General features: G+C 34.2%; 3 protein-coding genes across 12 annotated transcripts; 1 reads left to right on the top strand and 2 right to left on the bottom strand.

The window, feature by feature from the left end:
- Positions 1–12: 12 nt before the first annotated feature.
- On the bottom strand, positions 13–2,897 carry LOC112726396 (1-(5-phosphoribosyl)-5-[(5-phosphoribosylamino)methylideneamino] imidazole-4-carboxamide isomerase, chloroplastic). Of its 2 annotated transcripts, none has more exons than XM_072210092.1 (7): positions 2,525–2,897; positions 1,790–1,961; positions 1,363–1,448; positions 1,076–1,177; positions 686–819; positions 495–543; positions 13–315 (listed from the first exon to the last, which is right to left on the bottom strand). In XM_072210092.1, the coding sequence occupies exons 1-7, from the start codon at positions 2,711–2,713 to the stop codon at positions 139–141; spliced, it is 909 nt and encodes a 302-aa protein (XP_072066193.1). In that variant the 5' UTR covers positions 2,714–2,897; the 3' UTR covers positions 13–138. The 2 variants fall into 2 exon arrangements, with proteins under 2 accessions (XP_072066193.1, XP_025631554.1); XM_025775769.3 differs by having other exon boundaries at positions 1,790–1,997; positions 2,525–2,874.
- A 2-nt stretch (positions 2,898–2,899) lies between these two features.
- Positions 2,900–7,371, top strand: LOC112726394 (pentatricopeptide repeat-containing protein At1g69290). 9 transcript variants are annotated; one of them, XM_025775761.3, is made up of 5 exons: positions 2,929–3,054; positions 3,823–3,939; positions 4,147–6,282; positions 6,640–6,694; positions 7,027–7,371. In XM_025775761.3, the coding sequence occupies exon 3, from the start codon at positions 4,203–4,205 to the stop codon at positions 6,180–6,182; it is 1,980 nt and encodes a 659-aa protein (XP_025631546.1). In that variant the 5' UTR covers positions 2,929–3,054; positions 3,823–3,939; positions 4,147–4,202; the 3' UTR covers positions 6,183–6,282; positions 6,640–6,694; positions 7,027–7,371. The 9 variants fall into 9 exon arrangements, with proteins under 9 accessions (XP_025631552.1, XP_025631545.1, XP_025631544.1 ...); XM_072210088.1 differs by having other exon boundaries at positions 2,932–3,054; positions 7,040–7,371; XM_072210090.1 differs by having other exon boundaries at positions 2,937–3,054; positions 3,844–3,939; positions 7,040–7,371.
- Positions 7,372–7,850: 479 nt separating this feature from the next.
- On the bottom strand, positions 7,851–10,785 carry LOC112729510 (metal transporter Nramp2). Its single transcript, XM_029291006.2, has 4 exons — positions 10,128–10,785; positions 9,824–9,960; positions 8,774–9,426; positions 7,851–8,323 (listed from the first exon to the last, which is right to left on the bottom strand). The coding sequence occupies exons 1-4, from the start codon at positions 10,745–10,747 to the stop codon at positions 8,096–8,098; spliced, it is 1,638 nt and encodes a 545-aa protein (XP_029146839.1). The 5' UTR covers positions 10,748–10,785; the 3' UTR covers positions 7,851–8,095.
- Between the last annotated feature and the right edge of the window lie 2,202 nt (positions 10,786–12,987).

The raw sequence follows: 12,987 nt of genomic DNA, 5'->3' as shown, positions 1-12,987 counted from the left end.
TGAGGCAAATGCTAAAATCATAAGAAAAACATTGACAGAAACATCACCAAATACATGGTTACAAACTTGAGAAACAATTTCAAAAGTCCAAGTTCACCAGACCCTGCAAGTTAACACAAGTTTCAAATCATAATGTAATTAAACTATGGAGGCCTGTTGCTGGGTATGCCAAGCTACAACATCTTTATAGGCCATGTTCCCCCCAAAAATATCCAACGCACTTCCCACGGTGACATCCACACGCTCCATCCCCGCCCTTTTTATCCTCTCTAAATCGTCCATTTCAGTCACGCCGCCAGCATATGTAACAGGAATCTGGCATAATCAAAATGCATCAGTACTATGGACACTTCAATGAATTTTCAGGCACACAAGCATGCGCGCACGCACACAAATCCTTATTATTACGAATCCAGGCAATTCAAAACCCTTGATGCAAGCTAAAACTTCAGTAGGCAAAGATAAAATCAAGGTAGCTTAAGAAAGTTACGAACCGGTGAATGCTTGCCAAGCAAAGCTACTAGTTCTTCATCAATTCCCAGCCTGCAATGAGAAGCTTATATTATCAGCTGTATTTTGATGCATGACATGGAGTTCTGTTTATCTCATTTGCATATAAATAAATAAATTATGTTGGCCCTTTAAGTTGGATTTTACAATATTTTATTGGACAACTGTGACTTACTTTTTCCCTTCAACATCAACACCATGAACTAGAAACTCATCAGCAAAGTTGGCTAGAAATTGCATTACTTCAGCATCAAGATACACATCACTGAACTTCTGCCATCTATCAGTGACAATTGCATATTTACCTTCCTGAACAGAGAAACCTTATAAGCAAAATTAAATGCATGAAGTTGGGATTTCTCAAAAACATACAAGTGATAAGTGCAGCACCTTAACTTGAAAATAAATTATTAACATATGAAAATATTTCCTGATTACTTTCCCTCCCTCAGATTACATGGGATTTCTCTTGAATATTTGCAACTTGAAGCCAACTACTTGAAAAACTTAAGGTATAACTCTTCTAGAACAATTTTTCTTGAAATAGAAAGATAACCATCTGTACCTTCTTTCTGCAACTGAGATCCAACACAAGTCGCTCTTTTCCAACAATTCTAACAAGATCTTTTAGTCTTTCAAGATCCATTTGACCATTCTTGAACACATACTGTAAAGAGAGAAATCAATTAAACACAATATGGCTAAATCATTTCCATTAAAAATGACACATAATTGGTATTCTTGAATAACAGAATTGGTCGAGTGAGTTAATACAACATGCTTTCTGAATGGATGAAAGTTAATGGCAGTTAAAAGGGGAAAAATCCAAAGTGCAAAAGAGGAATAACTTACGGATGTAACAATGACATGGCTTGCTCCTTCCTCAATGTAACTCAAACAATTGTCCGAATTTATTCCCCCTCCTACTTGCAAACCGCCTAAATTTTACCAGTCCTCCACAGTAAGTTCAGCAGAGAAAAATTCTGTAAGTTTTAAACATATGATCAACCATATAGGACAAAAAGAATGCTAACATTGAACCAAATGACATTACTAAGATGGATATTTCAACGTGACATGTTTAATGTTTATGAATACAGGCATTAGCCGGCCATTCAAGGTCTCACGTCAAGCGAACATCCATGCAGCAAAAAATCATGTAATATCAACCATTCTCAGTTCTCACTAACAATTAAGAACACAACATCTTAGTAAATATGTTCTTTCAGAAAACACAAATGGCACTAACCAGTAGCAAATGAAAAAAGCATAACAATACCTGGATAAGCATGCAATGCTTCAAGTGCAGCAGCTTTACTCAAAGGATCTGAGCCGAGCATGATTGCATGGCCGCCGGTAAGCCCATCTTGTTTGTAAAGAATAGCATACTCAGCTGCTGACTTATCAGATTCAAAATTTGTCACCGGATTCGACCCATCTCCCTTCAAATCCTGAAGGGTTGAACCAACAATTTGTTTCACTTTCCCCTGCCATAAGCGTAAAATATCACATGAATTGAACCCCCAGCATTAGATAGCACCCCCTAGAATGCATAATCACATTTGGGAAAACAAATTATACAAAAAGAAGCTACTGAACACTATGATTGCTACAAATTGTCAATCATTATAACCAAAAGCCATGGCAACCTTCATTCAAATTTGAATAGAGTGATAAAAAGATACTATTTTTAACATAAAGGAGAAGCAAAAACGTTGATCAAGTAAAAGAGTTCGCCTCAATCATATAAAACCCCATCATTCACAGCATTCCACAGAATCATAATCACATATATTTTCTTAATTTAAAAGAAACACCAGCTCATTGATCATTGCACAAGTTACCAAACACTATTAAGGCTACAATTTCTCAATCTATATAACACACACACACACACACACACAAAACTTCACTGAAAACTTCAATGAGGCAAAATAATAATTTTTTAAAAAAAGACATAATTTTTAACAAAATAAAAAAGAAAAAACTTGAGAAAGTAAAAGGGGTGGCGTACCTTGTGTATATCGATACAGGGTCGGAATCGAACGACACATTGAATAGAATTTGAAAACTTTGCAGCAGCGGAATGTGAAGGGTGAAGAAAACGGAGGTGATTGGGGGAGCTGAAAAAGGAGAGTGATGAGTTTCTGTTTATGGAAGGTGGGTGGAACGAACAAGTTCGAGTTGCAGGGAGAATGCGCATTCTCGATGATGATTGCGGCGGCTATGGCGAGGGTGCGGCGACACGACGGTGAGAGGTGAGGCTGAGACGGCGATGTTCTAAGAAGAAGAAGGAGAAGGGAAGGAAAATGGTTAAAATGGTGGTTTAGGATAAATTTGGAATTTTGAGAAAATGTTAAGGGTAAACTTGTCCAAAAATGTAAACTTTATTATATTAGTTGCTCCCCTTTTACTTATAAAGAAAGAAGGAAAACAAAGCAATTAAATTATCACCGCTCGAGAAAAAAGGGCAGCTTTTTCCTTCCCAACTTCAACTCACATACAACACAAGGACTCTGAAACATGGAATAAGCTCAGATAGGGGTGAGTTTTTTTATTTTTTTTAGTTATTATATATTAATTTTTCATACTTGGTTGTTGCATTGATTTATACCATGGAATTGGCTTAATTTGGTTCTGGTTGGCTCTCTTTTGATGCTATTGTTGTGACTAAAGGATCATTGAAGTATTGGTTTTGTTGCACTTAATTAGATTCAGGATGGGATTTCTGTTCTTCTTCCTCCTCTCTCTTTATTTATTGTCAGTCACTGTGTTTTTGAGTTCCTTTGTTCAATGTAATGCTGATTGTATTTGTATGAATTAGTGATATTAATAGGTCATGTGATAGTGTGATTAGATAATAGGTTCTATGAATATGCAATTGATTGAATTTTTTTATTTAATTGAATGTATTAGTTTAGGGTTTTAAATTTAATGTGACTTTCTGATGTTAGGATTTTGAAAAAACTCAGCAACAATTAGACTTTTACTAATTAACTTTTTATTACATTATTATCAAAAATATCAATGGCAAATGGCTATGTTAATTAATTTGGTTCAACTGTTTATACTTTTTTTTTAGTTGACTGCTTATTGAGTTGTTACAATTGTCCCCTTTTTTGCCCCTTTCAATGGCAATGGCTCTGTTACAATTTATTTATTTATTTATCTGTTTATGGTGTTCTGTAATCCATTTTATTTTTGTTAATTAATTATATAATTTGCTCTTTGCTGCTTATTATTGAATCGAGAAGAAACTAGAAAGTTTACTTCTATGAAATCAGGAAATTTAATTTTGTGCCAATCATGTAGTTGGGATTCCTAATGTGATAGGGATGAAAACTGTTATGCCAAAATCTGAACTTGCCCTCTCTCTCTCTCTCTCTCTCTCTGTGGTGCTGTCACTCATCACACACCCCTGCTTCACAGGTACAATCCCTCAATGGCTTAATCTACCCTCTGAATTGTGAGTTGAGCTGGGTTGTGTTTTCCTAGTTTGTTGCTAAAATAAGCCACTCAGTTACCCTGTATTATTGAAAGCAAGTCCAGACAATGGTGGATTGACTAGTGTCTTGGATTGTTCTATCTTGACATACAGCTTCATGCTAAGATTGTGCATCATGTTTGTTTTATTAGGTACAACACAAAATAGAGTCGTTGAGAGGAAAGTGTATGTAGGAGCTTGATCATCAATGACAAAGAAGGCTTTGTGCATTCTTCCCCACAGACCTTTCTCCACTGCATTTACTCCTGAAGTTCCCTCTCTTTACTCCTTTCTCCAACCTTCAGTCTTTTCCATCAAAAACAACCACCAAACCACTTCCCTACATGAACAGTCCATTAACCTGCCAACTTCCCCACCACAGTCCCTAAGCCCGAGCCAGGTTGCTACCCTCCAAACCACCCTACACAAGTCCATCATCACCAGTAACACTGACGAGGCTTGGAAGATCTTCAAATCACTCACCAACCATCATGCCTTCCCTAGCAAGCCCCTCACCAATAGCCTTATAACTCACCTGTCCTCCCATGGGGATAGCCTTAACCTCAAGAGGGCCTATGCCTCTGTTGTCTATGTCCTGGAGAGGAACCCCATGGTGTTGGAGTCTCAAACTATCCATTCCATGCTTTGTTCCATGAAGGGTGCCAAAACTGTTGTGCCTGCTTTTGCCCTTGTGAAGTGCATGTTCAAGAATAGGTTCTTTGTCCCTTTCAATGTGTGGGGGAGTGTCCTTGTTGAGATCAGCAGGGAAAACAATAGCCTTGTTGCTTTCTTGAGAGTCTTTGAGGAGAACTGTAGGATTGTCTTGGATGAGAAGTTGGAGTTCATGAAGCCTGATGTCACTGCTTGCAATGCAGCACTGGAAGCTTGCTGCTGTGAGCTTGAGTCAGTGAGTGATGCTGAACGAGTTGTTGGGACGATGTCAGATTTGGGTGTTATACCTGACGAATTCAGTTTTGGATTTCTTGGTTATTTGTATGCATTGAAGGGATCACATGAAAAGATAGATGAGTTGGAGGTTTTGATGAGAAAGTTTGGTTTCTTGCCCAAGAAGGGGTTCTATTCTAATTTGATTAGTGGGTATGTTAAGTCGGGCAATTTAGCTTCTGTTGAGTCATCTATTCTCTGTAGTTTGAATGTTAAAGATGGTAAAGAATGGAATTTTGGTGAGGAAACATTCGTTGCAGTGGTTAAGGGGTATCTTCAGAAGGGAGATATTAAAGGATTAGCTAATTTAATTATTGAATCTCAGAAGCTCGAGCCTTCAAATGTTGTAGTTGATAATTCTATAGGTTATGGTATTATTAGTGCATGTGTTAGTATTGGACTATCTGATAAAGCACACAGCATTCTTGATGAAATGAATGCTCTGGGTGGCTCTGTTGGTCTGGGGGTTTATGTACCAATCTTGAAGGCTTACTGCAAAGAAAGTCGAACTGCTGAGGCTACTCAAATGGTGATGGACATTAGTGGTTCAGGTCTTAGGTTGGATGTTGAAACCTATGATGCTCTCATAGAAGCATCCATATCCATCCAAGATTTTCAGTCAGCCTTTTCGCTGTTTAGGGACATGAGAGAGGCAAGGGTTCCTGACTTGAAAGGGAGTTACTTAACTATCATGACGTGTTTGATGGAGCATCATCGTCCTGAGTTGATGGCAGCTTTCTTAGATGAGGTGGTTGAGGATCCTCGGATTCAAGTAGGTACGCATGACTGGAACTCCATTATTCATGCTTTTTGCAAAGCTGGGAGACTAGAAGATGCAAGAAGGACTTTTAGAAGAATGATATTCTTGCAGTTTCAGCCAAACGATCAGACATACTTGTCACTGATTAATGGGTATGTCTTGGCAGAGAAATATTTCAATGTTCTGATGTTGTGGAATGAGGTTAAGCGAAAGCTATCGGGAGATGCACAAAAGGGGATCAAATTTAACCACAGCCTTGTTGATGCATTCTTGTATGCTATGGTCAAAGGAGGTTTCTTCGATGCAGTTATGCAGGTGGTCGAGAAGTCCAATGAGATGAAGATATTTGTTGATAAATGGAGATACAAGCAAGCATTCCTGGAGACTCACAAAAAGCTCAAAGTTGCGAAGCTAAGAAAGAGAAATTCCAGAAAAATGGAAGCAGTCATTGCTTTCAAGAATTGGGCTGGCTTAAATTCATGAACTTCAAATGTTGGCAGCTACTTTCTCAGGCATTTACCTTCTTCTCATCTGGAAGAACCAAACTCAAAAGATTGTCGAGGAAGGATTTGAGCTTTCAAAGGTATGAGTCTTGATTTCACAAGTTATACTAAACAAACTGATTATCTTTCATTAATAAGTTTATCTCATTATATTTTGGGTTAAATGCAAGTGTGTTTTGGCTGCTATTATCAAACTTAATCTGGAAATTTGTTCTCATAGCTATTTGCGTAAATTCTCTGAATCAATGGGCTGCTTATGTGTATGTGGTTTAATTATTCCTTAAGAATAATATTCTTGTTATGAAATATGAAGGATGAAGTGCCTTATTCTTAAGGCACATTATATACTGCCATACGTAGTGCGGTAGTGGATTGACTAGAGATCAATGATCTCTTAATCTTGTGTTGATGTGGAAATCTTTTATATTCTGTTGCAGGCAAGATGATGAGTTTCTGCAATGCTGATGTTATAATGGATAATGGCAATATAAAGTGAGTAAAGCTGGAACCGGTTGTTAAATAGCTGTTAAATTCGGCATATTTTTAACAAATACACAATTGATCATCATATTTATTGGTAGTATACTCAGACAATCCAATGACTTAATTGTTAGTTTTAACTTAAAAATTAGGAGGATACATCATCATTCATTCCTTTTTATCTACAGTTTTGAAGCTGAAAACCTAGTACTCTTTTAGTTGAGATGAAAACTACCCAAAAATATGTATGGACATTTTATGATGGGGCTCCCCCTCCTCTTCTCATTTATTCTTTCATGTATCGAGTATATTATGTAGAGAGCTAATGATAGCTTTAATTGAAGCATATGCGAGCAGAGATTGGCAGCGCACAGACGAGCCAGATAGAGGAGCCGGTTAGAAGGGCGGATACGAGGTGGTGACCGACCATGCGGTGGCAACGAGTAAGGGACAGAGGAGAGAGACGCTGAGGTTCAGAGTCGTCGTGTTGTGTGTGTCTCTGTTAGTTTGAGAGAGCTGAGGAATTTAGATTTATCTATCTTTGTGCTCTCCCATGTTAAGTTTACAAATTGAAGCAAACAAATGACTTCATATCTTACATGCTTTCATAGTAATCACATTTGATTGAGACAAGTTTATTATGTTTAGAGTGTATTCTAATAATATTTAGTCATTTGTTCTGTTTTTAATGTTTTAAAAGCTTTAATTTGTCAAAAAAATAAGATGAATAGTTACATATATTTTTCAAAAATGTGTTATTGCTCTTTAGAAATATACAAGTAATTTTAGGCTACCTCATATTACAATGATATTACGAGTATCTGAAAATAGTGTATTAGTGAGAAAAAGGTATTGAATCAAAGAGAGATTAGAGACTATCAGTTGGAGAAAATTAAATTATTCATTCTCAACATGATTCTCTTGCAATTCTTAACAATTCAACTGTTATTATTTGTACTAATATCTACCTTGACTCTACTAATTGGGCTAAGTTTCTTACACATTAAGATACCTTCTTGTGCATAAAAGGATAATTTATGTCTACATAATTTGAACAAATATTTTCTATTTTTAGTTTTAATATTTTATGTTTAAAAGATTTTATGAAAAAGAAAAATACAATAATGGTCTGTTTTTCATTAGAAAGAATCGGCTACATAGATCGAAAGAGATTGTTTATATATAAATCTTCTTTGATCACCTTATATATGGTCTTTTTGGGTTTCTTCTACTATTCGCGACTTGTCTATACCCTTCTAACTGGATGCTCTCTTAATCTTTTTCTCACATGTCTAAATCACTTGAGACGAGAAATTCTACTATTTCTCAAAGAATAAAAAACCCTAATCCAAACTCACCCTACGCTTTTAAACGAACCTAACAACACTGGTCAAGTTAGATCGGACCAAATACTTAATTGTTAGTGGTTAGGGTAAAGCCTCTTGAAGTTGGGGGCCTAACCATGATGGAAGAGAGGGCTCCACCATGTTTAACTAAATATGCAATGAATGATATCCATGCTACAAAGCCAATGCATACAAGAAAACCAAACAGCAATCCCTTCACTTCAGAGAGGAAGAACCCTAACAACATGTATCCATACACCATTATCACTAGTACAGCCACACACCAAGAAACTCTCTGCATCACAAAAATTGACACAAAGTTATCAATAAGAAATTTATAAATTGTCTTTCCAAACAAATATACAAACAAAAAAATATAGCTAGAATCTTTGACATAAATCAATTGTTATTTAAAAATGTGATTTGACCAAATCATTGGTCCAATGATCAATATTTATGCCACGTCATCCTGACGATTTAACTCGAACAAAAGTTTCGAATTAAAAAAATATTCAAAAAAGTCAATTACTATATATTTGTGTATATTTCATACATATTGCTTTATATATTTTTTCAACAAAATAATCAATTATCAAAATAATTAAACCTAATGTAGCATAATAATTTTTTTTATTAAAACTACGTATTTTTATATAGTAATTTAATTGGTGACTGATTTTTTATATATAACATGATATATTTAGAATTATTTATTTTTCAAAGTTAGAATGCAAACAAAGCTTACCTCTACAATAGGACCTATTCTAAAAGTTCCCATGACCTCTTCTTTAGACACCAATGTAAGAAGTGGAATGAGTGCAAAAGGAATCTGAATTGACTGAACCACATTGAGCCATTCATTCATAGTATCCAAAGAACTCTCTGATGTATTAAAAACTATAGCAGCTATCATAGTTGGAACAATAGCACAACTTCTAGTAATCAATGACCTTAACCACTTCTTTATATTTAGCTTCAAAAACCCTTCAGTTATGAATTGTCCTGCATATGTTCCTGTAATTGTGCTGCTTTGTCCTGCTGCTAACAAACCAATTCCCCATATATATAGAATTGGAAACAAACCTCCTCCATACTTTTCTTGAAGGAATTGCCCTGCATTCACTAGTCCTATTCCATTGGCTTGTTCTGTTCCATAGAACACTCTGGCAAAAACTGTTATCACAAAGAGGTTGATCACCAATGTGATGAAAAGCGCCACCGATGACTCGATTGTGTAGTAGTTTAGAGCCTCTTGAACTTGGCCTTTGTTCCGGATATCGATTTCCCGAGATTGCACCAATGCAGAGTGGAGGAAGACATTGTGTGGTGTTATAACACATCCAATGAGTTCCACAGCTTGGCGAAGAGTTTTTGAGTTAACTCTTGGGATCAAAATGCCTGCAAGAACCATCAAAATATGTTAATTAGAAGCAATAATATGTGCATAAATATGATAGTTAAGATTTTGACACGTATTATCTTAAGCAGTTTAGTCAAACATGATCCAACTATGATTTTTCATTTGTCTATGGTGAAAACTCAGGTGCAGTCGACTTCACGTGAAGTTAATAGGTGAGAGCCGTTAGATGAAAATTTAGTCAAATCAGTCAAACCATCTATCGGCTCTCACCTATACTTCACGTGAAGTCGACTGCACCTGAATTTCTACCCTTTGTCTATATAGGACTTTGTGAAAGAGAAAAATTTGTCAGTTGAATATTGAAAGATGAATTTGTCATTTTCAAATATTAAAATTTGTCTTTAGATTTTTGTATGACTAAGGATAATTTTGTACCCTTGATAAGTTCTTCTTCACTAGGCTTTGTATCAAAGAACATCCATGCAAAGGAAAATGCCATGGTCCCAATGAAAACTGCAAAAACACCTTCCAACTTCCTCACTCCATAGTTCTCAAGAAACAGAAAGAAGAAACTGTTCAACAAGAAAATCAAAATAAATCATTAAGACATTTGTCATCCAAGTAGTCCAACTCGACTAGAACATAATTGTCTCTGATAAGAAGGTACCTATGGTTTTGAACGAAAAATAAAAAATTAAAAGATTTCATATATACAATATTATTAACTTGATCAACATACCAATCAAAGGCTGTGATAACCACACCAGCCCAAATTGGTAAAATCCCATGGCTAAGGATCTTGAGAGCAATAGCACTGCCAATAACTTCTTGAATATCAGCAGCAATCAATGCCATCTCTGCCATGATCCACAAAACATACCTTGCCCAATTGGAATACTCCTCCCTACACAATTCGGCCAGGTGGCGCCCCGTGGCGACCCCTAGCCGAGCTGAAAGGACTTGAAGCAGCCCTCCCATGATGGTTGTCCAGACCAAAAGCCAAAGCAGAGAGTACCCTGCAATTGCTCCAGCTTGTAGGTCACCTTCTAGGTTGCCCGGGTCCAAGAATGCCACGCTCATGAGTAACCCTGGCCCTGTAAAGAGCCAGAGTTTCTTCCATGAGAACGGTGGCACCACCATGGACCCGGCGCCACCACTTCTGGCCGACTCTACATCGAATATTTGGACCTTATCCTTGGCTGCATACACAAATTCTGCATTTTCATCCTCTAAAACCGCCGATTGTTTCGCGAATGGTGAGGAAAATGGCATTGTCTCGCTGTCCGAATGTAGCAACTCATTATCTTCTTCTTCATCTTCAAATTGTGGTTTCTTTTGTTGTTGTGACTGAGTACTCATTTTTTCTTTTCTTGAATAATAATAATAATAATAATCTTTGACTTAATGTGACTAAGGTTATTGATTCTTGTTATCTTTGATGATCTTGGTTTGATGTTAGGTAGGAGAAGAAGATTGAGAAAATTTAGTGCAATCATGCAAACCTCATCCTATATTTGTAACATGATTCAATTATAGTATATATGTTATCTTTTCTTGATAAAGTTCTCAATTCATCCTATGCTATTTTGTGGCGTGATTTCAGTTCTTGTGTGGTTGAATGTAAGTAACGAAATTTGGGCAAAATATATAGGATTCAACAAAAATTTGGTAGTAGTAGCAGTAGAAAACTAGAAATAAAGACTTTTTTTTTATTTAAATTAAATAAAAGGAATCAATATTTCCAGATTCTCTTAAACCAAATTTTAAAACTCTTGTCTCTATTAATATATAAATCGCACCACTATTTTGTGCTTTTGATAATATGTAAATTATGGACGATTTATTCTTGAATTCATTCTAGAAATGCATCTAAATCGTCCTAGAACTTTGAACTTTCTAAATTGAATATAACTCGTCCTACAGTACCATGGTTTACAGTATTTTTAACCTAAAGTACTATGGGTATCACTATTTACATACAAAACTCTAAAAATGTTAATAAACAAATAAAAAGCATGTTATGTATATATAAAAAAAATCAGCCACCACTAAGTATGTATTTGATTAATTTTTGTAAACGAATGTTTGTATAAAAGTAATTTTGTAAAATTGACGTTGATCAAAAGTGAGTTGGTATTAACGGGGTTTATGTTTGGTAATTTTTCTTTAAAATAGATTATAGTAAATTAAATATTGTTTGTATTACATTATTTAAAATCACTTTTAGATAAAAAATTACAAAAAATGATATGAATTTAAATAATCATTTTAGTGTCTTATACTAGAAAAAAATGTATTTTAATATTCTTTTTATTGTTAAAAAGAATTAATAACAAATATTTGACACATTAATATTCAAGAATAAATGCTATATGTCTAATTACTTATATAAATATTATTTAATCTAACTAAAATAAAATGCAATTTGAAATGGTCAAAAATTAATATTATTTTAAACATCATTAGTTCTAAATGAGTAATTTTATTTAACCAAATTTCCAATCAATTATTATTTTTCAATTTTTAAAAACCAGTACTTTTTGATAAAAAGTCTTTCAGTCTTTCTTCTATTATTAGTATTATCTTTTGTTTAGTTATAATTTATGTGATATTTTTTAAAACTTTATGTATGTGTTGTTTTTGCAAAATTTCTGTGTAATTTTAAAACTCTGTGTTCTTTTTACAATTTTTTAATGAATTAGCTTAAAATTTAATAAAAAATAGGTGACAAAAAAGAAATTTTTAAAAACTTTATATAAGATCTCATTAAAAAAATACAATATTTTTCTTTATCATACAACTTTTGTTTAAAATAAATTAGCTTAAAATTTAACCCACAAAGAATTATAAACACTATATAAACCATACAAAGGTATTATGAGTTACCCTTTTGTACGTAAATCATGCTCCTCCATAGTGTTATAGGTTAAAAACTCTATAAACCATGCTATTTTGGAACTAGTTATATTCAATTTGAAAAGCTTAAAGTTTTGGGACGATTTATGTGTATTTCTAGAATGAGTTCAATGAATAAATCGTCCCAGCATGTGGTAATTTACATATTATCAAAAAGCACAACGCCCTGGTAAAAAAATATTGATTCTCCTTTGTTTTATTCAAATAAAAAAATCAGAAATAAAACCATGTATTTAAGGCGAGACAAGCTAACTTGAAACTTTAAGTTAAAATGTTAAAAACACTTCATTTCAATGAACACAATAGATTTGCTCATCTAAATCAGAATATAAAAATGGAGGGAAAAAATTGAATTGTATGGATTTCGAAACCATATATAACAAAATAGATAATTCTTCCATAGATTTATAAGTCAACAATGGAATAAAAGTAAGAAAATTTTGTAATAGACTAATATAGGTCTATTAATAAATGTTATAGAATCTTGATGAAATAAGATAAGAAACTAAAAAAAAAAATTCAAAACCTATAAGTTTAATAGTATAAACTTATTTTGTATTTTATTTTATAAAAACCTATATGTCCGTACTTTTTTAAAACTTTTTTTTGGTCTTGAATAATATAAAAAAAATCAGTAAAAATATTTATTATTGTTCTTTTACATGCTTATTAAATTACTCTTC

The sequence above is a fragment of the Arachis hypogaea genome, chromosome 12 (genome assembly GCF_003086295.3).
Source record: "Arachis hypogaea cultivar Tifrunner chromosome 12, arahy.Tifrunner.gnm2.J5K5, whole genome shotgun sequence".
Classification (NCBI taxonomy): domain Eukaryota; kingdom Viridiplantae; phylum Streptophyta; class Magnoliopsida; order Fabales; family Fabaceae; genus Arachis; species Arachis hypogaea.
Note: the sequence above shows the minus strand (reverse complement) of the source record. Positions and strands in the feature narration are given on the sequence as shown.